The sequence below is a fragment of the Prinia subflava genome, chromosome 4, assembly GCF_021018805.1.
Source record: "Prinia subflava isolate CZ2003 ecotype Zambia chromosome 4, Cam_Psub_1.2, whole genome shotgun sequence".
In the NCBI taxonomy this organism is placed as follows: domain Eukaryota; kingdom Metazoa; phylum Chordata; class Aves; order Passeriformes; family Cisticolidae; genus Prinia; species Prinia subflava.
In genome coordinates this window covers 51,708,807-51,736,257 of record NC_086250.1, presented here as the reverse complement: position 1 = coordinate 51,736,257, position 27,451 = coordinate 51,708,807, and the positions used below count along the sequence as shown (strand labels likewise).

Here is a 27,451-nt window from a genome sequence, read left to right as displayed (position 1 = left end):
GGGCGGCGGCGCCGCCGGACATCGGCCGGAGGAGGGGCCGGGCCGCCCGGCCGTGCCTCCCGCTGCCCGCTGCCCGCTGCCCTCCCGCCCGAGGTAGGTACGGCGCTGCCCGGCGCTCCGGCTGGCAGCCAGCGCTGCCCTCTGCCCGCTGCCCTCCCGCCGCGGCGCCGCCCGCTCACACCGCTTCTCCTCCTGCTCGCCGCCGCCCCTCTGCCTTTCCCTGCCGCTCTCCAGGGGTTTTCCCCGTCCCGCGCCCCGCTGGCCGCAGGCCGCTCGCTGTCCCGCTCGTTGCGCCGCTCGGCACCGTCTGAGCCCCGGTGATGCTCGGGGTGCCGTGACCCGCTCCCGGCGCGGGCCAGGAGCGAGCGGCTCCGCGGCCCCGCGGTCACTCGACGTGCTGGGGAGGCCGGGGAGGGTTCCCGGCGCTGCAGGCTTGGAATGCTGAAGTTAGTTTCACTTTTACAACGGGATGTGGCTATCGCTGTGGCTGAGCCTGAACACACACAGAGAGGCATGCGGACGAACTGCTGGCCTGCCAGAGGTCACCCGACTGCTCGCTCCCTGCCCGGACAGCCACGATCCCAGGGCAGGGCAGGCGCTGAAAGGCGTCGCTTCTCTCCTTGTGCAAGTCCTCTGTGTGAGGAAATTTGCCTCACTGCAGGCTTGGGTATGAGGTGAAGTGTTTAGTACAAACTGCTCTCTCATCGTTGTGTTTTTAGTGTGCAGAGAAAGTGCCTGGTTTTTGAGAGGGATCATTAAGCTCTTTGCGAGCCCTCTTAGCATGCTGAGGAGAAGTGTCACAAATACCTCCAACTCCAGTACAGGAACCTTTGCTGGTGGACAAGCATAGCCGTGGTAGGAAGACCACGCTTGGAGCCGATGTAGATGACATGTAGCTTCCCTCCATGCCGTCCTTCGTGTGCTGGTCCCTCTGTTTCAGCAAGCCTGCAGTTAAGCAGCACCTCTGAAGCCTTTAGGTGTATAGAGATTTTACGAGTTTGAGGCATGAGGACAAACAGGATTTTCCAAATGATTCAGATACAAAGATTTGTGTATTATCAGTTAGAATCGTCTTGGAAACAAAGTTCACATTTTTGAAGCCTATCTCTGAGATTCACATCTTTTAACTGCATAAGTACCTGAAGGCCTTAGGCTCCTGGATACCTCATGCTGGACCTGGCAGTGTCTCTGCAGAAATAAGCAGCAGCATGTAGGCTTCACTGAAGTGAAGAGGACAAGATAGAAAATAAAGGAGTTTTCCTCTACAGTGGAAATCTGTTCTTGTGAAGCTTTTCCATTTTGCAGGAAATTCATATTAGGGCAAAACCCTGTTGTTCCTGGTGACACATATGCTGACTGCTACTCAGAATTAAGGTCTTGACCTTATCTTCCATTTTTGGCCCATCTAAGAATTAGTTACACAAAAATACTTAGTACTGGGCTTTCTTTTTTAATCAACTGCTTGCCACAGAGCCTGTGTTCTGCTTTCTTTCTGTGTGTTTGTTACTTGTGACTGTTCTTGATGCAAGTTTTGATGATCTTTGCCTGGTTTATGGTGGTAAATGAACATAATTGGGAAATTTAAGTTTCCAGAATTCTTGTTAAGCCTTGTAGTTACAAACTAGCTGCATAGAGCACAGTAAAAGCCTTCCTTTACAGTAATCAAAACAATTATTAAAATTGAAAACTTGTATCTAAGGACCCCTCATCAGACCAAGATGCAACAAAATTCACTAAAATTGAATTCATGTCTCACAAAAGTAGGGTGTAGCGAGAGTATGAAGTATCTAGTTTGTGTTTTACAGCAGATGCTAAAGGAGACCAGAACTTTGTGCACAAACAGTGTCTGAATCATACATGTACCTGTGTTGTTTTATTACTTTGTCTTTGCTGCCATCAGGCTTTACCATGCTCCGAGCCTTTAGTCACACAAGCGGTAGGTGTGTGTTCCACCACACAAAGTGTTGGCATCATCGTAAGTCTGTGCTGGCAATCAGGAGGGAAGATGTCAATGCGTGGGAGAGAAGAGCACCTCTAGCACCAAAGCATGTGAAGGAGTTGACAAAGATGGGATACAAGGTCTTGGTGCAGCCCTCAAACCGGAGAGCCATCCATGAAAAGGTAAGGTCCCATTTTGAGAGACACAAGCAAAATCACAGCGCAGTTGTTAACCATAGTACAGGAAATAAAATATTCAAAGGCCATTCATGGGAAGACATATAAACCCCTCAGAAATGTGTAAATTTTGTTGCTAAATGAGGAGTCATGTGCTACTGGAAAGGAAAAAGAGTAGTTTTGTTTAGCCTTTTAATATAATATTGGCAGTGGTGGGTTTTTAGAGTTGTTTTTATTTATTTCATGTCCTGTCATCACTTTCCCTGGAAGTTCCAGGTTCTTTTGAAGTAGAAGCTTGGGAATTCCTTTAACATTGATGTTTTTGTCTTCTGTTTGTGAGAAGGCAAGAACTCTAAAAATCTGTATTTTATGAAAGAACAGGAAAGATGAATCTGGTGAATTCCACTCTTGCTTCAATTCTATTCCTCATGTGAAATTAGGAGAGAAGGTTTTTTTTGTTAATGCTGTGAGCTTCAGGACAGAGAGCTTTTACTCTCTTTTACAGTAATACTCTGCTGTAAGATAACTGAGAAAACAGATGAAAATTGAAACAAAAGTAGGGAATTAGTGACTACTTGCACATAACACCTTTTAATTAAGGCACGGTGCTTTTTTCATCAAAGCAAAGATCATACTATGTAAACACATTTCCTTAGAAATCACTCTTCAGCTTGACTGGAGCTTATACAATTTTATAAAACCACATGTCATCAGCCTTCATATTTTTGAATATTTCATATTTCTCTAAATTTATTTCCAAGTATTTGAACACCTTACAAAGGACGGTTCATTATTGCAATACTACAGGATACTTAAAATATCCTTTTTATAGTCTGTGAATTTCAGACAAAGTACTAACACATAATTATAATTCGACCTTGTATAATAGGATAATAGCATGGTAATTCAATTTGATACTTGATACCTCTTTATCAAAGAACTTTGTGAATGTATCACATGCAGTAACTTGTTTCTGCTTGGTAAAATTATTTATTTATCCTCTGTTCTAGTTGCTAACATGCTGAGAACTGAATAAGAAAAAACACATAAAATTTTTCTTTGATTTTTCTCTTTCGTAGGAGTACATCAAAGCAGGTGCCATTATTCAAGAAGATATTTCTGAGGCTTCTCTGATAATAGGTGTAAAGAGACCACCAGAGGACAAATTAATCCCTAAAAAGAACTATGCCTTCTTCTCTCACACTATTAAAGCCCAAGAGGCAAACATGCCCCTTTTGGATGAGATTTTAAGACAGGTAAATTATGTCATATTGAAGACCATTGTCAGTAAATGTGGGGTGGAAGCTGAATTTAGTGCTTAAGTGTGATCAAAAGCTTGCTGCCTAGTATGGTTACTTCCAGCACATGTACTTGTCGGTGGCTAACAAAGACAGTTTTCAGTAGCCTTTTCTGAAACTGTGTATTTCTTGCTCAAGGATCTTGTGTTTGCAGTGTTTCTCTCTTCATGTGCATAAGGCAGATAAGTTGTGAGCGTGGTGTGCTCAAGAGAGGCTCTTTCTCTCTGAGCGTGAAGAGTTGTGGGAAAGTTACTGAGCTGGAGTGCGCACTGGCCACTGCAGAGGAGGGCAGCCAGTGCACCAGAAATGAGCATTCTCTTGGCAGAGGATGGGAATGGGCCTGCAGCAGCTGCAGTGGCACTTTGGGGAGCTCTGTGCAAAGAGGGCATGGGCAGTGCAGAGACTCTTTCTAACAAGAGTTCAGTGCAACTGTTGTGTTTTTATTTTTATACTTCAATCTTGTTATGATATATTTTTATATTAACCATCAGACTCTATCACGAAGAATGACAAAGACGTGTGAAAAGGTCGTTCCTGGGAGAGCAACACGCCACCAACTTCATTCACTGAAAATTTTAATACTCAGTTTGCTGTGTGTTTTCAGGAAATTCGACTGTTTGACTATGAAAAAATGGTTGATCATAAAGGAATGCGAGTTGTGGCCTTTGGAAAGTGGGCTGGTGTAGCAGGTATAGTGTATAAAGTAAAGGCAGGCTTGCAACAAGTGACTTCCTGTAACACTTCTGGGTGTCTGTGCTTCCTGAAAGTTGAGGCTTGTGATGTGTTTTTAACTGCATTTTAAATTCTTGCTTTTAACAGCCTTTTTCCATTCTGGTTTGTGCCTCCTACTTTCATTAGACAACATGTCAATTAGTCATGTGGATTCCTGAAAAATCTAATAATTTTTGTTGTTGTTGTGAAGTCCTGTTTGTCCACTGAACTATCTGGAGCAGACTAAAGAGATCAACTGATCAGGCTTTTGATAAAAAAAGGCTGCTGTGAGTCCCGAGAGCTTGAACAACATCTGTTTGTCACTGTTACGCATTTAATCTGATTTTTGTGTGGCATGGTTCTCATTTCTTTCTACTGAACTTTAACACTGTTTCTTCAGGAGATTCTTTTATTTCCTTCTTTGGAATCCAGTGATGTGGATACACCTCATAAACAGATATCTCAATATTAAATGGTGCCTAAATGCATAATGGGCCAAGAGCAAGTTTAAGGTCACGGACTGCTATTAAATTTCTCCTTCTCTGGTTTTATGTAGACTTTCTTTAGAAATAAAGTATTAATATAAAAACATGGGAAAAAATATCTGGGATGATTTGAGGCTTCAGTCAGTCTCTGCAGTTTCTAACTGTGCATATTTGTAAGTAAGACTGATGGTCCAATTTTCTATTTTTTTTTTTTTTAATAACAGGAATGATCAACATCCTACATGGATTGGGCTTACGATTTTTAGCTCTGGGTCATCACACTCCCTTCATGGTAAGAGTATGTGTGTATGTATTTTTCTTTAGCTAAATAAGATTTTGGCTAATTATCTGTATTTGACTATTGAAAATATCTTGATGGTTGTGTGCCTTTGATTTCAGCACATTGGGATGGCACATAACTACAGGAACAGCAGTCAGGCTGTGCAGGCAGTCCGGGATGCTGGGTATGAAATTTCACTGGGACTGATGCCAAAGTCAGTGGGGCCCTTAACATTTGTGTTTACGGGCACTGGTAATGTTTCTAAGGTAAGAACTGTCATTCAGATGAAATGCTATGTAATTGTTAATAGAAGTTCTTGGCATTTGATCTCTGTCAGGTTACGTGGGCTGATGGGTTCATTTTGTTTGCTTGGACTTCATGTTTTCCTTTGCCAGTAACAATTTTTAAGTACTGTAACCTAAAATGTTTAATATGAGATCATGCCTAAACAGGCTGACATGCTAACTTCTTATCAATGAACATGGGTTAAATCTTACTGCTACTCTCTCTTTTCCAACCCATATGATTCCTATCCCCCTCTCTCCCCACTGTTGACTCTGTGCTCACAAGGTCAGTGAATCACTCCATTAAAGTATGGCAAAAAGAATTATTTTTTCCAACACCTGCTGAGTTTTTATGTCTGGATGTTCTTGACTTGACTTCCAAGTGCTTGACTTCAGGGCTATTTTCTGTGACATAGGGAAAAGACTTACCCCTGGTTTTGGCAACAAAGATCAGTTAACAAGGCTCCAGCTACAAAGTGAAATCACTGCCTGCATAAATGTGTTCTTTCTAGCCAAAAGGGTGGTGTGTCTGAAAATCTTTTGGCTGTGATCACACCTCATTGGGGAAGTCGTCTTGTAGTTCCTGGCCTTTAGAACAGCCTTGTTGATGAGGAGTAGCTTCAGGGATCTTTCCTAAAGAGAAACTGCTCCTCAGAGCGGCAGCAAAACCCTCTTGTGGCTGAGTTGAGACCTCCCAGCTCAGCCATTAGAAATAAGAATCAGGCATTGCATGGTGGTTTAGGCATTCTGCAGTAGTGGGGAATGATGTAAATTCCTTTCACATAATGCCCAGATAGCTTGCTTTTGGGTAAACAGGGGTGTGTGTGAAACAATGTGTACATCTCTGGAGATGTTCTCTGGCAGGGCTGTCAAATTGTCTGTGGCATTTTATATTTGTTTTCAAACACCAAGTGAGCAGGGTTACATTACATTTATGGTCTACTTGTTCTAAATCCAACTTCATGATTTCAGGGTGCTCAAGAAATGTTCAGTGCTCTCCCATGTGAGTTTGTGGAACCACATGAGTTAAAGGAAGTTTCCAGATCTGGAGGTATGCAGTGACAATAGTGATTAAAAACACTGAAACCCTTTTTGTCTAGATATAAGAGCTATTTTTTTCTTTTTAACTTCAGACCTCAGGAAAGTCTATGGAACAGTGTTAAGTCGTCACCACCATCTTGTAAGGAAACGTGATGGACAATATGATCCAGCAGACTATGACAAACACCCAGAAAATTACATTTCTCGCTTTCACATTGATGTGAGCATCTCTTCTGTTCTTTTATGAAAGGTTTTCCACAGAATGTTTGTACTTAGTACACTTTTGCATGTTCATCATTTGAGAGAGCATTAACTTAAAATGCTAGATCAGGTGCTTTCAGCTTCTTAAAGTACTAGGTGAAAACATCAGGCACCTGTGACTTTCTTTGCAGGTTGCACCCTACACAACTTGTTTAATTAATGGCATATACTGGGAACAAAATACTCCTCGCTTGCTGAGTCGGCAGGACACTCAGAAGCTGCTGGTGCCAGTTAAATCTGCTGCTGGTGCAATGGATGGCTGTCCTGAACTGCCACACAGGTAGGACACTCATTTCACTTGTAACACTTTTGCAGCACGATGATTAACTTGTAATGTTAGGCAGTTACACCACAGTGTCTAGTAAATGATTCTGTTTATTTTACATTGTCCCTCTTGCATGTTTTGCAGTGCCCCATTGATTTTGCTCTTGTTCTTTTGTGCTTTGCAGTCTTGTTTTCACAGTTTGGAGTTTTTTAAAACATCACGGTAGAAATGATTAACAGGTATCAGTTGTTTTCCTGCCACTGATCTTCATACAGAATCCAATAGAAACAAAAGTGTGATGTCTGGGAATGTACCTGCTGCATCAGTATTGGTAGAAGTTTCTATGCCTGAGCAGGGTTTTAGGGAAAGTTCTTCCTACCCTGTCATTTGGCTGGTACAAATTCAGTAACTGTTCCTTAGCACCTCTTATTTCTGCAGCGGGTAGTGGAAATGCTTCACAACCCTGAATAGTTTTAAGGCTAGAATGTGGGGTGCAAATCAAGGGTTCATCATTTTTCACTGTGGGTGGGAGCCACCCTTTCTTTATTGGCCCTGTCACAGATTTGGAGAAGACACGAAAATACATCCTGGTGAGGAATTAGGCCTTTGTCTCTCTCTTCTCTGCCAGATCTTGACAGCTTTCTTTTTCTCACATAACTGAGTTGAAGAGTTAACCTTCAGTGGAGCCAGAGGTTGTGCATTAGGCTAATGAATGCTCCACCTGCACCTGCTGTCTGAAGCTGGTAGGAGGAAGCCACTTCTTTAGGCTTCCCTTTAGGATGGAAAGTTAGTTTCATGCAGGAGTGCACTGGCACAGCTTGAGGGAATTGGCAGATGGAAAATGAATGGGAGGTATTGGCAGCAAATGGCATAGTGAGAAGAGATCATGGGTGAATGGATTCTGCCAGTCTTTCCATGAAATTGGATGCTGTTGATGGATGGATGTTGATTGGATGATGTTGCAAACCTGATGACTACAATAGGGCCAAATTTCCATTATATTTCTGGATACTATTGTTTGTGTTTTGTTGATTTTTAAATTGGTTGAGCTGAAGAAGGATACAAGTCACGTAGATCTTCTCACATTTCTTTTATTTCCTGCTCACTTGTGGTGTTTTATACCTGTGTTTCTTAGTAAAATGTATAATGCTCTGTTCCACTTTTAATTGCTTTAGACTTCTGGCCATATGTGACATTTCAGCAGATACTGGAGGATCTATAGAATTTATGACTGAGTGTACAACAATTGACAACCCATTTTGTATGTATGATGCTGACCAGCATATTACTCATGACAGGTGGGAGAGCCCTTACTTTTTATTGTTTTCCATTGTAACTTGCAGAGTGAAACATTATATTGAAAAAAGGATGCATTTATAACACTTCTGAAAGGTGGTACCTTTCAGGTACTAAGAAGTAGTTTAGAAGAGCTGTTTTGTCTCTTTCAGTGTTGAAGGCTCAGGCATTCTGATGTGTTCCATTGACAATCTGCCAGCTCAGCTTCCTATAGAAGCAACAGAGTACTTTGGGGATATGCTTTTCCCTTATATTGAAGAGATGGTAAGATCTTATGTGTCTGACAAGAAGGTAAAAGGCACAGAATTTGGTCTGCTTGTTTGTTGCTTTTCTGGTCTCCTGTACACATTCAAAAGGAATCTGCTGTAGAACATAACTGACTTTGTACTTCAAAAAAAGAAAAAAGCTTTTGAAGTCTTGAGGCAATCCTTTGAAAAGGAAACATGTGAATGAGACATGAGTGACCTGGATGTCTTAGGGGTTTGTCAAGAACACTTACTTTAAGCAGAAAACAGGCTCTGGCAGGTCATTCATTGCTTCTGGACCCTGAACTAGCTGTAAACATCTGATTTTCTTCAGCATTCAACAATCCCTCAAAGTCAGACTGCTGTTTGAATTTCTGTATTTTCCAAAAGACAAGTGATGCTGGTTGCAGCCAGAAGTATTTCCAGTGTACAAGATATTGATATTGTTGCATGCATTTAAATGTTGCTTAAAATCTTAGTGTTTTACTTTGAGAAATATTTGGTAATAAAATGACCTGATTTGAAATAACTTATCTCCATAGCTGTTATCAGAAGGCTCAGAACCTCTTGAAAAACAGAATTACTCACCTGTTGTTCGAGATGTAAGTTTTGTAATTTGTCACTCTTCTTGTCTTCCCCTACTTTGAAACATACAGACTAATAAAGCCCTCAAAATCTGTTTCATGTTTTTCCAGGCAGTGATTGCATCCAATGGCTCACTGACACCTAAGTATCAATATATCCAGAAACTGAGAGAGAGCAGGTAATGTGGGTTCCTGAAGTTTATTTGATTCAGGATTTAAAAAGCCATCCTGTCTGCATTCTCTCTCCCCTTTTACATTCATTTATTCTTGTGTCTTGGTGGAATGCATCTATATTACACTGTCTAAATGTCTTCTAGTTGATGATCTCCTTATTTCTTTGTGCACATTGCCTAAATCATTAACACTTGTTGTTAGTAACATATTGAAGTCGAGAAAGTGGTCATTTTTCTCTTTCTTGCATTATGAAAACTGTTTTACCAGAGGCAGAAAACAGCCACATGTAGTATTAATCTGTTACTCCTTACCCTTTTGAAATGGATGTGACATCCAGTCATTTGAAAGGAATGGCTGAATGCAAAGGCTCTCGAATATTCCATGAATCTAGTTACTTGTATGGCTCCAGTGCTGTTCTGTGCAGCATTGTTCTGTGACTGGATATATTGAGGAGGCTCTGAGACTCTCAGACTTTTTGTTATGTTCAAACATCTACAGCTTCAGCCACCACTTCATCCACACCCTCTCACAGCAGTTATGTGCCAGTGGTAGCCTAGACTGAATTAAGCAAACAAAAGTATAAATAACGTGCGCAAGCCTTCCATTCCCCCTGCTCCCTTCCTATTAACAAGTATCTATAGTTTACATATGAATAACGTTAATTTTACAATGAGTGGATTCATGTTCATGGTCAGTGACAGCTACACTGTACATCTTATAAAAAATTAAATTGGTCTGACCATAAGCACTGCATGCACTATGCACTAAAAGCATCGTGTGTTGACTTCTGCACCTCAGTTTTCTTTGGGAACTTTGGGACTTCTGTTATGAACTATAGTTCATCATCACATTACTTAGTGTGAATTTTTCACACTAAGTAATGTGCTCTTTGTTACTCAGAGACTTCAGCTCATAGTGATTTTTGTTCTGTGCTCTTTGGGACACCCCCTCAAGAGGCTGTCTCAATAACAATTTTTTTTATTCCTCACACAGTGCAATGTTCTGATATTTTTTTTTAGCTTCCTCCATGATCACTTCCATGGTCTTGTGTGAACTACCATGAGAATCTGGAGATTTCATTTCCAAGGGTGTTTTATTAGGGTAGATTTTTGATATTTCATGCATATCTGTGTGCTGCGTGTGATGTTCATTTGTTCATTGGTGGTGTTCACTTAGCTGTCAGAAAAGCAGGACCTCATAACAGTATCCTTCTTTATTTTGCAAACTTCAGAGGTGATGCAGATGAAATAAGGGTTTTACTGCTTAGGGTGTGATGGTTTAGATATAGATATGCTCTTGTTCAGACCCTATAGGAATTATGTGGCTTGTTTCCACTCTAGAAAATTATTATGCTATGTCCAGTTCAGTTTTTGAGGGTTCTATTTAGTCTAATTGCTAAGAATCCTTCAAGTCTGAACCCTTCTGACACAGGACAGCCAGACGGTATGAACTGAACTGTCTTGGGTGCCATTAGATTTACCAAACAAACTCATCTACATCTTAACTCCTACTGGTTTCTCACCCCCAGCTGCAAAGGCACATCACATTAAAAATGTAGCTATTATTTGTAACTGAATTATTTAAACTCATTTATAGTGAATAGGCATAATCTGGAGCTGTGTAGTTTCTGTTCTAATACTTGATGGGTCATTTGGCAGCTCATGTTTTTGCCTGTCCTAGAATAAACCTGCTGTCTTTGATTCAAGTGTGACTTCATTCTAGACACCAGAAAAGTTTTTAGTAAATATGAAAAGTTGGATTGCAAAATCCAGCTTGCTTTCTTATAAGAATTTCTCCTTCATCAACACTCTAAGCTACCTTCCACTTCTGTTCCCTAAAGCATGGAGAGGAATTCTTCTCTTCCTCTACCTACAGAGTACAGTTGTGGAAGATGTTCTGATAGAAGGAGAGGAAAGTCCTTGGGTTTGCAATATAAAAGGATATGATGGGCTTAGGGGACTTTCTGTGACTGTATTACATCAGGATTTAACTTTTTTTTTTTTTTTAATTTTGACCTTCTATGAAGGTCAAAATTTACAATAATCTATAGTATTAATTTAGATTAGAGAGTTGATACATTGATGCATGTATCAATTCAGATTTAATTATCTGAAAATAATGACTTTTTAAAAAGGCTGTGAAATAGGAGGAAGGGAGGATGGAACATCTGAAATTTTGGAGGGCAGTTCAAGCTTTGCAGTACTGATACAGTAGGCTGGAATATGCTTCAGACATGATATAGATGTATTTGGTATTGATTTAACTTTCTTCACTCAGAGTAGTCTTTCAGTGGTATTGTTTGAGGCCTTGTGCCCCTGGATGTACTCAGATGCTTCCTGCCATGCCATAGGTTGGGCAATAGTGCTCTGTTTGTCTTGCTATTAGGTGTTGCTCTGGCAGGCTTCTATGTCATCTATCATTGTTATGGCTTATTATATGTTATTTTTGAGATGAAAAAACCACAACCAAAATATTGACTTTTGCTGCCATGAGAAGCCTCGAAAACATCTGAACCAAATATTATTTAGTAGATATGTGCTGGTCCTCTTTGAAGGTCAGCAGGTTTCAGCAGAGTGGATATCATCTTGTCAGCTAGAGGTCAGGATTCTTTCTGAGGCATAATCTGCAATGCTGGTATAAACTTTTAGTGGACAAAGAGGAAACTGAGGATCCTGCTTATATGCTTATGAGGAGTCTCATGAGACTGTATCTTTGAAAGTCCTATCAGGGTATGGGATAAGAAAAGCCAAACCTCAATCTCCATAATTAGATTAAACAGTAGGGCAGTGAACAGCTTGCTTCAAAAGTAAGAAGTGCTTTAAGAATTTTTTTTTGATAAATAACTTCTATCTATGTAGTCATACGTTAGTTTCACAGTCCTAATTTTACAGCTTAATGCAAATTTAAGCTAAAAGGAAAACCAATTATAAACAACCAAAATGTGTATTCCTGCTATGATTTATGCATTTCTGAGAGCATATTTAAACAACTACTGAGTGGATTATTCTGGTTGACACAAAGAAATGCAAAATCTGATGTGAATACATTTTGTATTGAAAGTCAACAGGAGATCTACTTAAATTTATTTATGAGAGTAGTAGTAGTTAGGTTGAAACACTGATGGTTTTCAAATCGGAGTCCTTGCCTGATGATTTATTGGTTGGGCATTAACTTTTATTTGACTTTTATAGTCCATCATGTTCTTATGATGGACTAATATGAACCAACCTAGTATAATTTACACAAAATATGCTTTCACCAGCATGATTTTGTGTCCTTTAACATTTACCTATAATGTAAAGGCAGAGCCTGGAATCCCTTTCTGACAGCTCAACATGGCATTGGTGGCCCCCAAGTTGTCAGGTTACAGTAATTTGACCATCGGGAAAATACAACTGTGGAAAATTTTGATTAACAGAAGAAATCAGAGAAGCAATGAGAATATTGATGGATTCAATCATGTTTATGTTAGAAGAAAGAATCTAGAAGTTATGCAGCAGAAGAATGGAAGCAGTACTAGATAGTCCTGGATCAGATAACTTGACTCTTGGTCTGAACAGAGCTTTTGGTTTACAGACTTACTAAAACATACTTCTGTTAACCTTGGCAGCTTATAGTTTCTTTCTGTGTAATTTTTAATTTTGCTTGTAACACCTTCTAGGGAACAGGCTCAGTCGCTGAAGATGAGTAATGAGAAGAGGGTTTTATTACTTGGATCTGGCTATGTTTCTGGCCCTGTGCTTGAATATCTGACTAGAGATTCCAACATTGACATCACAGTTGGTATGTAAGAATTTGTTTTCATTTCAGTATTATGTGTTACTGAAGCATGTGGCAGAACCCTTCTCATAAATAGTAAATGGATGTGGTTCTGAGAAGAGATAAAGAAAATCTTTGGTATTATGCACAGCAGAAAAGGATTTTGTTGCTATGTGAGCATTTTGAATTTACATAATTGATTTGAAAATAACATAGCCATGTTGAAAGCTAACTGTTTGCATGTGTAACCTGTAGGGAAATTAGAAGTATTTTTCCTTCTAACCCGCTTTGGGCTCAGGATTGATTTTGTAGATAGTCAGTCACTTTGTTGGTCTTTAGTTGTGTTGTCAACCTCACACAACAACAATATGAAAATGTTTTTATAGACATTTGTATGAGTGAAGTATCTGCTTTTCTTATAATGAGTGTCATGGTGGTAAAACTTCAGATCCTGACTTTCTCATGAGCACCAAATACCTACTTGTTTCTTCCTCTGTTTTGGTTTTATCCGTAGCATATTTCAGGCTGAGCATCTAAGAATTCTTTTCTGTACCCTTAATGATGACTTTACCCTGATTCTGGGACTTCAGATTTAAAACTCAGGCTCTGTTGCCTTATTGCCTGAAAGACACCTTGCTAGGAAGTTATTTCCTTTAAAACTTACAGTTTTATTGCTGTTCATTATTGTTGTTATTGCTTTGATTTTTTTTTCTTCATGCTATTTTCATACTTGGCTGATTTTGCTACCTTTCATGTTGATAACCACAGTACTTTCAACCCCTGGGAAAAGATTTGCTAGGAAGAGAGGGAGAACCTAGGAAAGCTGCACCCTTGTTATGAGCACTGCCTGAGGTAGTGGAGAGGGAAGGATTACAGCAATGTGCAGTGCCCATCCCCTTGTCATTACAGAGGTTGCATCCCTTCCCTGCAGTGCAGTAGCAGGAAGGGAAACCAGGTGAACTGGAAGATCTGTTTTGCCAGGCACTGAACAAACATAGCCTCTTATCTGGGCAGCTTAAAAACACTCAGTTTCTACAGCACACACACACAAATAGCACAGAAGGAAGGAGACATGAAGATATCACTTGTTTAATATTTGACAGCAGGCAAGTAGGTGCAGGAAACACAAAATGCACATCATGCACAGTGCCATGTTTGATATCCTACTGTTAGGCTACACCACTTTAAATCCAGATGAAAACTTTAATTGGAAGACCTTCATGTAATCAACTTTTTTTAGTTTGGATTTGTGGATGATTTTGCCTAGCTCCTTTCCCTCAGCACAATTTGATTTATAGGTTACAGAGAATCACCTTTTGGTAATGTTTATTTCCCACTGACTATGGAAAGGCCATAAGGAAATAAGGCCCTAACTTAGAGGCACAGATGCTTTTAATTCTCCATAAGCTTGTGCCCTGCCTGCTGCTTTCTTTGACTGTTCCTTTTTCCTGGCTGTGTTCTCTGGTTTGTGTTGGCAGCATGGTGAGCTGGGAAAGGAAATTAGTCAGATGTAGCAAATATTGGTTGTGTAACTGTGGTTCTCTTTTTCAGTTCTGCTTTCCTTATAATGGTAAGTGCTGATGCCTTTTAATTCCCCAGATGCCTGTGCTCCACATGCTGTCTTCTTTGGTCACTCCTTTTTGGTTCTCTCTCACTTATGTTGGCAGCATGGTGAGCTGGAAGGGGAAACCAGTCAGAGATAGCAGTTACTGGTGGTGTCATTGTGGATCTCTCTCAGTTCTGCTTTCTTTATAATGGTATTGAAGTGAAGGCAGGCAGAGACTGGGTTTATCCCAGTTATAATATGGTACTTGGGTTTGGGAGGACTAAGCCATACGTAAATATTAAAAGTAGTCAATTTGAACCTTTTGCTCACACTTGACCTAAGCTAAAGCTTAATGTTTCTGTATTTGTCGTATTAAAAATGGTGATTGATGTGAACAGGTTTTTGCTTTTATCTATTAAGCTGTTCTTGACTGTAAATAGGAATTATTTTAAAGTGTATTGAAAGAGAGTTTCAAAATATTTCTTTTTAAACATGTGGAATGAGGGATCGAGTAAGTTTTTCTGAACATGTTTGCTTACTAAATGCCTCATTTTTCTTCAGCTGTTAGTGAAGGAAATGCATCTGTGTCTGTTTGAGAAATATGGCACTATTATACATGGATGTGCTTTGGACATATGGCTTCATCTATAGGTAATGGTTTATTGTTTTACTTTACAACAGTATCTGTCATGAAGGAGCAACTTGAACAACTGACAAAGAAGTACAGAAATGTTACTTCAGTTCATATGGATGTCCTTAAGCATGAGGAAAAGCTGTCCTCTTTGGTGAACAAACACGACCTTGTGATCAGGTCAGACTTCTGTGTAAAACACGATAGGCTCCACCCTAAGTCATGCTGCTTTTTTCTCCAAGTTGATTGACCTAAATCAACACGTAAACTTTTTTTTTAATGGCCAAGATACAGGTCATATATGTGTATGTAAGTAGTTGTAACTGACTGCTGCCTACTCATGTAGTGAGGCATCAGATTTTTAAAAGGGGTTTTGACTTCTTCAGGAAGTGTTCACCCGTTAGGTGACTCCCTTGTTGATGTGAAGGGCCATTTGCATCCACAAGTTTATGTGTCTGTGGGATTCAATCTTCTTGTTCACAAAAGGAGGCAAAATTCTGACATCTTGGTAATTTCTTCTGAATATCCCATTAAGAAGGAACTCATTCCAGATATTGATCCAGGGAAGGAACTCCATAGTCCTTGCCATTTTGTTCCTTTTGCCATGGGTGTCATGCATGTTGCTTCCATTCCATGTAGAGTGTGCTTTTCACAAAGTAGTTCCCCAAGATCTTTGTAATGCAAGCTTTTCCAAGGATGGTTTTGCAGTTTTGCATCTTCTAAACCTCCAGCATGCTCGTAGAAGATGTCTTTAGAAAGGGGTCAGTGGTTTGTGGGTTAGAGAGGCGTGTGACAAAAGATGCTGTCTCGAGAATGACCCCCCCGTTTTTCAGTGCCCTCTTCTGAGGGCATACAACAATGCTGTCCTAATAGGGTAGTGTTTCCCTTTCATAGGTATGGAACTGCCCAGGGCAAGGCAGGTATGACTGGTTTTTTGAGCTATTACTTGAGCTCTTTTGTAGGCATTCAAAAGACATTTGAGTGTCTTTCCAGTGACACTGGATAAGTAACTGGTTGAATTTTGATGTTGCATGATTGTCCTTCATTTGTAGTTTGCTGCCTTATTCAGCACATCCTTTTGTTGCTAAGAAATGTATTGACAACAAAGTGAACTTGGTAACAGCCAGCTACTTAACACCAGCCATGAAAGAACTTCAGGAGAGGTAGGTGTGAAAGTAGCATCTCCCTTGTGTTGCTTCCTTCTTTAGTGCATTATCTGAATATTTTGCAGTCTCTTACACCTGCAACACTTACTGTGAGTTACTGCTTTCTGAATTCTTTCTGCTTCTTTTTCTGTGACAGAGGACCAAGTAACTTTCCCAAAGGTGCATTGCAGAGTGGAGCAATGAGTGCATACCCCAACCTGCTTAGACTAATGCTCTAAATAATGGAATGTATTTTTTTTGCCTGCATCATCCTAGTTCATGTTAATGTGCCTTTTTTGCTTCCCTCAGACCTGTTAAGATGTTTGAGCTGGGCTGATATTCAAGCTGAGTAGCTGTACTGTCATATTCTATCAGCAAGCTTGTTTGTCATTCTTTGCCTTCCCCCAATAAAAACTCTTTCTTGGCTTATTATACCTACAGTAATCTCCTCCCTCATGATCTTTTTTGGATATGCCCACTGTTTAATTTTCAAATTGGTGACGACTCTAACTACTCTAATGTTTCTGTTGTCCTATTTACTATATGTTTGGAAGTTGTTTTGAGCATGGAGTTTAATCTAGGTGGTCCTCTGAGTCACAGTAATGGAAAATCTGAAGTGCATTCAAGGGAAGAATTGTACATACCGTGTCTTTACAAAAGATAAAACCAGGAAAAGCTAGACTGGTAGGGGATCAGTGTTGCAGAAAGGGAGGGATATTTAGGGGCCTCTCCTATCATTCTTATTGAGAATGTAGCATGCTCTCAGGGAAATAAAAAGTTTAAAAGGACACTTCTCACTTGTCAAAGAACAAACTCATTTTGAAAATAAAATAAATCCTCAGTTTGTGGTGATAAGTGAACTCCTCTGGGACTGTAGGCAACTATTAGGAAAAAAAAGCCAAATACTTGTAATTTTGGACAGCAGGCCTTTTGATGTCTCTTCCTTGTAGGAGCTCTTTAGGACAGTTTGTGGTGCCCTCTGCATTATTACCTTCCTGCATTATAGCACTGTACAGGAGATTGTGGGATATGGAGTAGCTGCTAGAAATTTCTATTTCCACCAGCACCTAGGTGCAGAAACGTAAGAGCAACAAAGGTTAGAAGGCTCTTAGATGCTTGTCACTTTTCAGGGTTTAATGTCTACTTTTGTTTCTGTGTTCCCACAAGCTGCAGGCAGAGCCCAGAATTTACTGTGTTGGGGAAGGTTCACTGGGCAGATTGGACAGATTATTTATGGAATAAAAGGCCAGTAATAGTAAATATTCTGATGGCTCTGTATATCTGTTATTTTTAGTGTAGAAGCTGCTGGTATTACAGTGATCAGTGAAATGGGCCTGGATCCTGGTCTTGATCACATGTTGGCCATGGAATGTATTGACAAGGCGAAGGAAGTTGGTGCTACGGTAAGGTTAGCGGGTGTGCGTAGTTCTGGAAGATCGTATTAGTAAAGTTGTTCTTTTAACACCATGCAGGTTTTGAGCATGTCACTGATGTGTAACAGACTCTGGACATTTTGTTTTTTCTGATGCTTTGAATTTCATAGCTACTAATTCACTTGGTGAGACCATCAACTAAGGTGGCCTTGCCCCACTGTATCTTTTGGCTTCCTCTCCTTTACAGGCAGTGCCCACAGTTTTCCCCTCCCCAGTATAGATCCTTCTGATCTGGCCCATTTGGGGGATAACAGAAATTTTAAAAACTGATGGGGATTCTGCAGGGTAGATCTCTGTGCATCCTGATCTGTGTTCACTGTTTCTTTCCTGTGGATAAATGTGACAGGTTATATCGTACACGTCTTTCTGCGGTGGCCTACCAGCTCCAGAGCACTCTGACAATCCTCTGAGATACAAGTTCAGCTGGAGTCCACTGGGAGTGTTGCTGAATACAGTTCAGTCTGCTACGTATTTAAAAGATGGAGAGGTGAAGTAATGGGAAAATTTTCATTTAAAACCAGGCAAAATGTGTGGTATTTGGCTAAGGAAGGAATCTGGACTTGTAAGATGCTGTGTTTACTTTCAAGCCAATGGCCATCAGTTGCCTAAGCCAGCTGCATAAATCACTCAGTCCTATGTTTGGAGCATGATGATACCTAACTGCTGCCAGCTTAATTCTTACTTATTATGTGGAAACTGATTGCCAGGAAGTAATTTGTTCAAAAGACTAAAGCACTGGTTTTAGTTGATTTTTCTGGGTTCAACTTCCGTTCCTGTTAGGTGTTGCTTTTGCTACTTAATTGCCCTGTCTTTAGCCCTGTGAAACAAAGGTGAGATTGCCTTTTTGTCTAGTTGTGTTCATAAATCAAACAGCTCCATTTTGTACTTGCACAATGCATAGTAGAACTCTTGTTTCCTTTTTCTTTTGGTGCAATTTGTAATACCAATAACCCGCTGAGTGGATTTTGTGAAATGCTTTTTGGTCTATTTTATAGAAGCTCTGTTTTGCTTTTTGTGCAGGAGTCCTTAAACTTAACCTCACAAATGTCACTGCTTCTGTTTTATGTAAACATTGTAATTGATTTGTGCAAAGCTATTGCAAGCCATTATCACATTATCACATTTCTTTCCAGCACTGTCTATTTCCACTGTCACTCGCTCAGAGTAGTTACCACAATTGTCAAGGAGACTGCCTTGTATAACCACTGTAAAGTTTAGTTAATTACCTAAAACTCTGTAAAACTTAGAAATGTACTTTTGAAATGTACTAATTTATGTTTTATGACATTCTGGTGCTCTACTGTTCTTATGGAAGAAAGGAAAAACTCAGGAGAGAATTGTATGTTGGATCATTATTTAAAAAGCAATGAAGTTTGAGTTTCAGATTAAAAGAGTCCTTGGACAATGTTAAAATATTTCTAATTTAATTCTGATCTGGTCCACCTATTGCTAGGAAAAATTAGATCATGCATATGAATGAGTCATTTTGAGAGCACTAGATGAGCTTGTCAGTAAATTCTGCAATTTTTTCTCCTTGCCCCTAAATACTTATCTTTGAGCATTGTGTAGGATCCTTTCACACACCTGTCTTGCCTGGCAAACACAACAAGTTCTTTCAGCTTTGCTGCAGGCTTCACTGCTTCAGTGTTTCTTCTATAAGTAAACCTCGTTCCTTTGCTCAGAAGTCAGAAAATGAGTTTGTATTGATGCTGCATGGCAGATCTGGGCTTTAGCTGCTTGAAGGAAGCAGAGTTCAAGGCTGTGGTTGGGAGTGATAAGAGAATTAGTCATGCAGTTTTTTTGTTTTCCTTGGTGTTTTGTAGCTTCCAGTAAAGATACATATGAGCAGTAATTTTATATCCATGTGATATCACTTGATTTGTTTTAATCTTTAAAAAACAGAGGAACAAACATCCATCATTCTGTTTATATCTGCCTTCTCTCCCATATAAAAAACACCAAACAAAACCTAAACAGGATAACAAATTATTTGATCAAAAAGCAGGGAGCTCATGGGTAGAATCTCCCATCATGCTGGTACAGTTAGAGACATGTTCCAAAAGGACATTAATGTAAGTGAAATGGGAACCTGCCATTTTAATATAATGTAATGTGTGTGAGAAGAACATGGCTTGTTTTACACTTTGATTAGTAATGGCTGACACATTGCATGTCTTCATGCACCAGATATGATTAAATGGCTTGGGCAACTGCTTTATTTAGATTGGGCCTTTGTTTGCACTTGGAACACCAAACATGTTTTTCCTGTTTTTGAGCATACTCTGCCAATTCTGTTCTGAAATAATTTGAATACGACTGCACCAAAATAATATTTGCTGTTCTTTCACAAACTTTAGATTATCAATATTCCACCTGGAGGAGCGTTACTGGATTCTGTTACTCCAATGGATTTTTTCCCAGGATTAAACCTTGAGGGTTTTCCTAACAGAGACAGTACAAAATATGCTGAGCCATATGGTATTCAGACAGCTCGCACTTTACTGAGAGGCACCTTAAGATACAAAGTAAGTTTTTGGTATTATTATTAGTAATTACTGTTTTCCTCAAGAGATGAATGTTATAATTTCAAGAAAACTGTGTATTTAAAACTCAGCCTTTTATAGGCCTGCACTTGCTATTTTATTTTATTCCCCATTATCCCAGCTGAGAGACAACTGAAAGCAGTTATCTATTTCTTTTTAATGTAGCTTTACCTGCTGTATTTAACATGTATTTGTTGCAAAAATGGAAAAATAGTTTTATTTGCTTTAGACAGTTGGTCAGTTGTTTCGTATAGTCTGTTTTTATTCTGACTGTATCTGGTTTCTAATCAATAGAAGATTTAAAAAAATTAAATAATTCTATTTTCTTATATTCCCATGAAAAACATAATGTAAAAATATTACAGAAAGTTTTGATTTTCTGTCAATCTGAGAAAGTTTTTCATTAAGTAACTAGAAGTCTTTTCCTTTCATTTGTTAGATGTCCAAAGCAGAATGAAAACAAAATATTTTTTCTTTCAGATTTTCTTTTTTTATTTTCTCAGTCAGTATACAATAAGAAGGAATAAACCTAAAACCATATTGAAGGTTTGATGAAGTTTTTATGGATGTTGTATTATTATGTCTGTTAAGGTTTGTGCAAGGGTTTAAGTTATTGTTGTTTGTCCATATCCTGAGGAAGGTGTACGTCCTTTTTGTCTTAATTCCTCTGTTGCAATACAGCAGGATTCTTTGAGGGAGGGAGGCTTGCTTAGATAAAGGCATGGAAGAAGATGAAAGGGCAATATGGGGGAAAAAGGGTTACAAATTGTCATAGCTCTCTTTTGGTCAGTCTAGATACAATCTCTTTATCAGAAGGTAAAAATATGTGTGAGGCATCTATCTCATCATGAAATCCTAGTGTGACAGTATCTATTCTTCCATTTGGTGCCTGGTAAAACTTTCTTCTTTGCATGTGCTAGCACAAGGAACTGCACAAACATCAGGGTGACATGCCAAGTGGTTGTCAGTGTGCTCCAGGAATGCTGGTTCTGTGGTTAGTGCTGCTTCCTTACCCCACAGCAGGGCCAGCACTCTGGGGAAGGGTTTGCCATAGCTCTGCCTGCAGGGCACTGACAGGCCAGCACACAGGGCTCAGCAGGACAGAAGTTAGTGCTGGCCCTTTGCACGTGCTGCTCTTGCTGCAGAGCACAAACCAACCTGTTCACTGAGGAGACAATCATCTTCTAAAAGTGCCTTTCAGAGATGAAGTTTGGATAGCTAATGGACTCAGTGTGAAAAGGAGTGTCACACAGAAGGATCTCACTGCAAGGCCACCTGAGCTGATAATCTCGTGCTTGTGGAAATGACTCCTAATTTAATTAGTCTTCTTTCAGGGTGCTTTATTTCCTCCATTCTGCTTTTTTAGTGTTTCTAGTCACTTACATCTAAGTGCTCTCAGGTATCCAGCAGCTGTGTGGGAATGTTAATGGGATACAAACAAAAGTAAGGAGAAATCAGTTGAGACTTTTATTGTGCAGCCTGATGTAACCTTTGCAGTTCCTTGTAAACCATTCTACTGCTTTGTCTGTCTGATATTCCTGAAGATGAGAAATAAGCACACAGAATTCTTATCTTTATCAAGCAGCCCTTGTGATGTCCACAGAATCCCAGGGGTGTGAAACCGGGTGAGCAGAGTTCTGTGATGTGCTCTGTGTATTCAGTAGTTTGTTCATGGGCCAGCTGATATAACCCCACAGAAATGGGCTGGGATTTCAACCAGTGCTGGCCAGCTGAGCCCTTTGATCTCAGCAACCAATGGTACTTGCCGTGGAAGTATTGATGACAGAATAAGCCATTTAAAAAGATACTGAAAAATGGGGAAGGGGTGGAGAGGGGCTAGGAAAGACACTGCTCTGTGGCAGTAACATCACTGGCATCAGGTTATTGTAGCTGATTTCCCAAAATAATACTTAACTGCCACAGGTATTTCTATCACTACATTCGAACCAAGGAGAAATACCTCAGTTTCAAGTTATTAATATATTTAATGGTGTTATTCTTCTATTTCAGGGATACTCCAGAACTATGGGGGGCTTTGTAAAACTAGGATTAATTAACCCAGATCCTAATCCTTTGCTAAACTCAACTACACCACCTCTAACCTGGGTGAGTTACGCTGCTTACTCTTCCTCCTTTACTCTGTTTTATTGATGCTTTTCTTAGTGCTACTTAGCAATGAAAATCTTGTATTGCATCCTGCTCTTTGATGTTTTTTTCCTGGAAATTAGGAAGACTTTCTTCAGAAGGAGTGGAATAAGGTGCTGGAACAGGTTCCCTGATAGATTCTGTAGTGTCTGACACTGGAGGCTTTCAGGCCTCTCAGCTAGACAAAGGCATGGCCATATTTTTATAAATGTTTTTATGAATGAATGTAATGTCTTACGTTTTTTATGAGTCACAGTCTACCCCTCAGTTCCTGAGTCTGCAGTGTCCATATTTCTCACTGGCTCATGATCTTCAGTGTAAAAATATTTTTTAGGGCATCAAGAAGTAAGAGATTGTGCATGAAGGAGTATATTAATTTCTTTTTCTGTTGTAATTCTGTACAAACTTTTTTTTGGTCTTCTGTTATGCTGCTTTTCTGTCTTCATTTTGGGTGCCTTTCTTCATCTCTATCTCAGCCAAGACATGACTCTGATGTGGTGCTGTTACATTTGACAACCAACATTTTTGTTGTCTCTGTGGACAAACAGGATATTTCATATTTCAGTGTGGGGTGAAGAGAGCTGAACAATGTGTTTTGAGTGTTCTCAGAACCAAGAAAACAGAAGGTGAAGAGGTCACAGTCTTGCTTGTCTCTGACTAATGTTGGGAAGATGAGCACACTCCAGGAGTTTTTGGGTGGCCATATTAGAAATATTTATTTATTTATTTATTTATTTATTTATTATTATTTTTGTCTGCTTTCAGTTTCAGGGTTGATATTTTCAAGTTTTCTTTGTGAAAATGGCTGGGATTTCCAGTTCTTCTAGCCTCAATGAATAAGTATACAGTGTTATGTAATCTGTAAAAATAGCTATAAGCTCATTATTCTCACTGCAAACATTTTTTATGATGTTTCGACGTCTTGGTACCTTCCCTTCATCTACTCTGCCAGAGAAGTAGAAGAGATGAGCTAACCTGAGCTTGTAGACTCCGCAGTTCTTGCTTATTTCATATCTTGCTCATAGTTCTTTTTATTATCCACCTTGCTGTGAATGAAGCGAGCAATAATTAGCATCTAGGTGGCACAAAATGGCCTTCAGATATGCACAAGTATCATGAGAGGTCTCTTTGGTAATACTCACAGGATAAAAATTCTCAATCTTTCTCACTTTCCCAGTACACATAAGCTGTCTTCTCAGAAGTTCTGGATTTTAACTGATCTTAGTGGAGTAGCTGGTTCTCAAAACCTAGATTGAGATGGAGTGGGAGCAGATGTCAGGCCTTCATGAAGCTTTTTTGTTTTCAAACAGAAAGAACTCATGTGCAAACTGGTTGGAATTAAGTCACCTGCTGAGCACCATGTTCTTAAAGAAGCTGTATTTAGCAAACTGGAGAAGGACAAAAGTCAGCTGGAAGCAGTGGAATGGTAAAATGTTCCAATGATTTTGAAAGTTTAAAAATAAGGAAAGAAATGTTTGCAATTCTAGACATTTTGGTTCATGCTGAGACAAACTGGTATGACGAACAACTGGAAATGAAAAAGCTGAGATGAAACTGCTGATAAGCAATGGTGTAAGACTTCTGCATTTCTTCTGCCAGGTTAGGTTTACTGGGAGATGAACTGGTTCCAGCAGCAGATTCCATTGTAGGGGCTCTTGCAAAGCACATGGAGATGAAGCTGCCCTTTGGTATGTGAGAAATTGTTTTTCATTGGTTTGAATGGAAGAAGGCAATATGTTTTATAAGCCTTAATTGGATTAGTTTGCTCACCTTCATTAATAAACCTCCATGATAGGTTTTTTACTATATTGTGATGATCCCTATTTCCCCAGTTTATCCTTTTCTTTCCCTGTTACACTTTTAGTTTGATCTTGGTGTTCTGTCCTCCTTGACAGTCCTTGCCTTCAGTCACTTCCCTGATATACACACGCTGTGTATGTGCAGTGCCTGGCTCTTCAGGAACCTCATCTTGATGGGACTGAAATACAAGGAATGAATACTTTGTGTGCTTTTCTCTTAGGCACTGGAGAGAGAGATATGATTGTTATGAGAAGTGAAATAGGTCTCAGGCATCCTTCTGGCCATTTGGAAGACAAATTTATTGATCTGGTTGTCTATGGGGATAACAAAGGATATTCTGCAATGGCTAAAACAGTAGGATACCCTGCAGCTATTGCTGCTAAGATGGTTCTAGATGGTAAGTGGCTATTCCAACTTTACTAACAGTATTTCAATCCTCTGTATCTTCCTGCCTGTAGAAAGTAAATACATAGTGTTTCTTAAGTACATTTATGTGTATTTTTTTTCTAATTTGTCAGACTCTTCTTGTCTTCTTTACAGAAATTTTTAATCTGCATGTTTGGATGTTCAGTGACAACTCTTAGTTTACTGCTTAATCCACAGATTTTTAATCATTTAATATTAGATGTTACACTAGTGTAGAGAAAACCTTAAGCATGATGACTTATAATTGATTGTGCCCCAGGGCTGAATGACTCAGCACTTCCCTGCACCTCCATCTGGCTGTGTCCAGCACAGCAACCCCCACCTTGTGCACAAAAACCCCACTGTGCAGCTACCAAAACCTTTTCAAATTAACCTGGTAGAGGACTAAGACTGTGTTTTTAATACGTTTATTTCAGGTGAAATAACTGCCAAAGGCATGGTCATACCTTTGACAAAGAATGTTTACGGGCCAATACTTGAACGTGTTCGGGCAGAAGGCATTATGTACAGTACTCGCAGCGTTATCAAACAGTAACTGAAAGCAGTGGATTCAATCAGGTTTTGGCTTTTTTTGGTTCCCCCACCTCCCCTTTTAGAATCTCAGTTTGGACCAGCTAAGGGCAGCACCTGTCATTTCATATGCAAACATTGCCTTCCATAAAACGTGCCACCAGGCTTGATGTAGAATCCGGAGATATGCACAGATTGTGATGTTTTCCTCTTAGAATTGTTAAGCTTTAATGTACATGTTTCAGCATTAATCAGATCTTTCCTTATATCTTTTCTATACTAGCTCAGAAGGGGCTTTTTTTTTTTTTTTTTTTTTTTTTTTTGTTATTAGAGTTTATCTTCCAAGTCTATAAGGTTATTATTGCGACAAATTTAAGTTGAAAGAAAAATCTATTAGTGGATTATTTTGTGATGGAAAAGTCTGCGTAATGAACTCCATTGATGAAGTTTGATTGTTCATATGGTGAAAATAATTTTTCAGAAAAATGGAGATGAACATGACGCTTAAATTTTAAGTCTGGTTGTCCCTTTCACTTTAGCAGTATTCATGAATGTTTTCACAATAACAATATGCAAAAAATAGTTTAGAAATTCTGCACCACTAGCAAATAAGATCCTGTTAAATCTTGAAAATGTTCAGTTCTTAAATAATTGAAACCTGGATCTTAATATTTTTAATCACTTTATAATGAATGTAAATTTAAATTAATTGAAGGACAGAGGAAATTTAAAGCCAGCTTCTTCTCATCCCCTTTCTTGTTACGGAGTGGAAGCTGGTTGCAATATATTGAAATGCCTGCTGTTACCTTGTGTTGCCTTGTGCTGTGGAGAGAGCTCATTACCATTTAGCTCTGCAGCTAGGAAGGGCAGTCTGAAATACAACACAGTTACTGTGCTTAGAAGACGCTTGAAATGACATGTTTACTCTTCCCACTTACACTGCGTGCCTCATCCAGGTTAAGTACTGTTACAAAGGGAATGCATTGTCTAGTATATGCAGCTTTGAAATGCACAAGGTTTAGAGGTTTAAATTGCTGCTTTTTGAGTTAGCTTCTGTCCTGCTATGAGGGTTTTGAAGCTTTCACTTGGGAACCTATGCCTGCTATTCAGTACAGTGTCACTTTAGACTGACGGAGTTTGCCAGCGTACCAGCTCATCTGCTGCTGAGTGCTGTGCTGTCAGATGTGTCAGCCCTGTTCTAGCTGCAGTTTAGCCACATCAGTCCAGAACTGAACTTTAGGCCAAGTCCAGCTTCTCTGTAACAAACCACAATTGCCTCCTTTAATTTCAGGGCTGCTTCTCTAGCTTTTGCTTAGGGATTTCTACACCACCTTGCAAGTCTAAGCGTGGCTTAGACTTCACCAGTCAGGTGTGTGAGGTGTAATGCTGTGGGCAGGTTGTATTTGCGCTAGTACCTGTGCTCCTGCCTAGAGCTTCCCCTTTCTTAAGCTGAATACTGATGCAGGAAGCTGTCTACCTTCAGCTTTGCTCACAAACGCACTTTGCTGATAAACACACAGCCTTGTCCTTCCTGAGAACCAGTTTGTTATCGCAGTTCCAGGAGACTGGAACTCCAGGTGTTGCTCTGCATGGTGGGAAAAGCAGCCATAACAATAATTCAAGTTTTGATCTCCAGGTTTTGCTGCTCAGGATTTGGATTTTCTTTGTGCAGATGCAATGAAGCAGCAACTGCTAGAGAGTTAGGTGAAAGAAGCCAAAGTGAGAAGGGAGAATGAAGGGCAGAGTGCAAGAGAAGGACTTTTTGTACAGATTTTTTGAACCAATGCTTTTTTAATGTAATGTCAAATTTGGGTTCTGTTACAGTTCCATGCATTTACCACACAAAATCCTATCTCCACAAAGTTGTTTTGCTGCCCACTGACCTTACAGGCTGTTGGTCTGTTGTCTGGCTGGTAGATGCAGCTGAGGTAGGCATGGAGCCTGCAATGAATGTTCCGCTCTGTGCTGCCTGCTCCTTCTCCAGGCAGATTAATGGCCTACAACTAAGGGTTAAAGTTATACTTGTATCTGCTGGTCCCTTCCAGCCCAGGGCTTGGTGAGACCAGGATTTTACTTGAGAATTCTCTGTTCCCTCCCTTAGCCCACAAACACACAACCATGGAGTTGTTCCTCTGTATATATGCATGTCCTGTACTTGCTTTTCTGCCTTGGAAATGCAATATGGGATGAAAATCAGAATTTTTTACAAGTATCCAATATTTTTGGAGCACTAAAGAATGAGCACCACAGTGTTTTCATCAAGAAACACTGCTACTACTTTTGAAACATTTTATATTGAAATATATTTCTAATTCCCAGTGCAATGCTGCGTTTTGTTTTCTGTTTTGAGTTGAATTTATTGCTTATCTTTTTGTATGAAGATTACACTTCTCAGTTCTCTTTGCATATTACTGGAAAGATAATTGTATCTTATACATGAGATTGCTTGAAAAATAAATCTGAAATCCTCAGTG

General features: G+C 39.7%; 1 protein-coding gene across 1 annotated transcript; it reads left to right on the top strand.

Moving 5' to 3' along the window:
• Positions 1 to 27,448, top strand: AASS (aminoadipate-semialdehyde synthase). Its single transcript, XM_063396761.1, has 24 exons — positions 1 to 93; positions 1,901 to 2,121; positions 3,195 to 3,371; positions 4,018 to 4,102; positions 4,834 to 4,901; positions 5,009 to 5,155; positions 6,146 to 6,224; positions 6,307 to 6,434; positions 6,607 to 6,755; positions 7,916 to 8,038; positions 8,189 to 8,300; positions 8,824 to 8,883; positions 8,977 to 9,044; positions 12,701 to 12,822; positions 15,026 to 15,155; positions 16,028 to 16,138; positions 17,415 to 17,523; positions 17,900 to 18,040; positions 19,911 to 20,078; positions 22,107 to 22,202; positions 23,552 to 23,667; positions 23,841 to 23,929; positions 24,262 to 24,438; positions 24,884 to 27,448. Exons 2-24 carry the CDS (start codon positions 1,909 to 1,911, stop codon positions 25,000 to 25,002), a joined length of 2,787 nt encoding a protein of 928 aa, XP_063252831.1. The 5' UTR covers positions 1 to 93; positions 1,901 to 1,908; the 3' UTR covers positions 25,003 to 27,448.
• Positions 27,449 to 27,451: the final 3 nt, after the last annotated feature.

What these genes read in the sequence shown, in the direction of transcription:
- AASS (XM_063396761.1), top strand. Translation starts at nt 1,909, where the DNA reads ATGCTCCGAGCCTTTAGTCACACAAGCGGTAGGTGTGTGTTCCACCAC. An exon ending in AAAGTGGGCTGGTGTAGCAG is followed by an intron (nt 4,103 to 4,833) that starts GTATAGTGTATA and finishes TTTTAATAACAG; the next exon opens with GAATGATCAACATCCTACAT. An exon ending in CGAAGGAAGTTGGTGCTACG is followed by an intron (nt 17,524 to 17,899) that starts GTAAGGTTAGCG and finishes TAAATGTGACAG; the next exon opens with GTTATATCGTACACGTCTTT.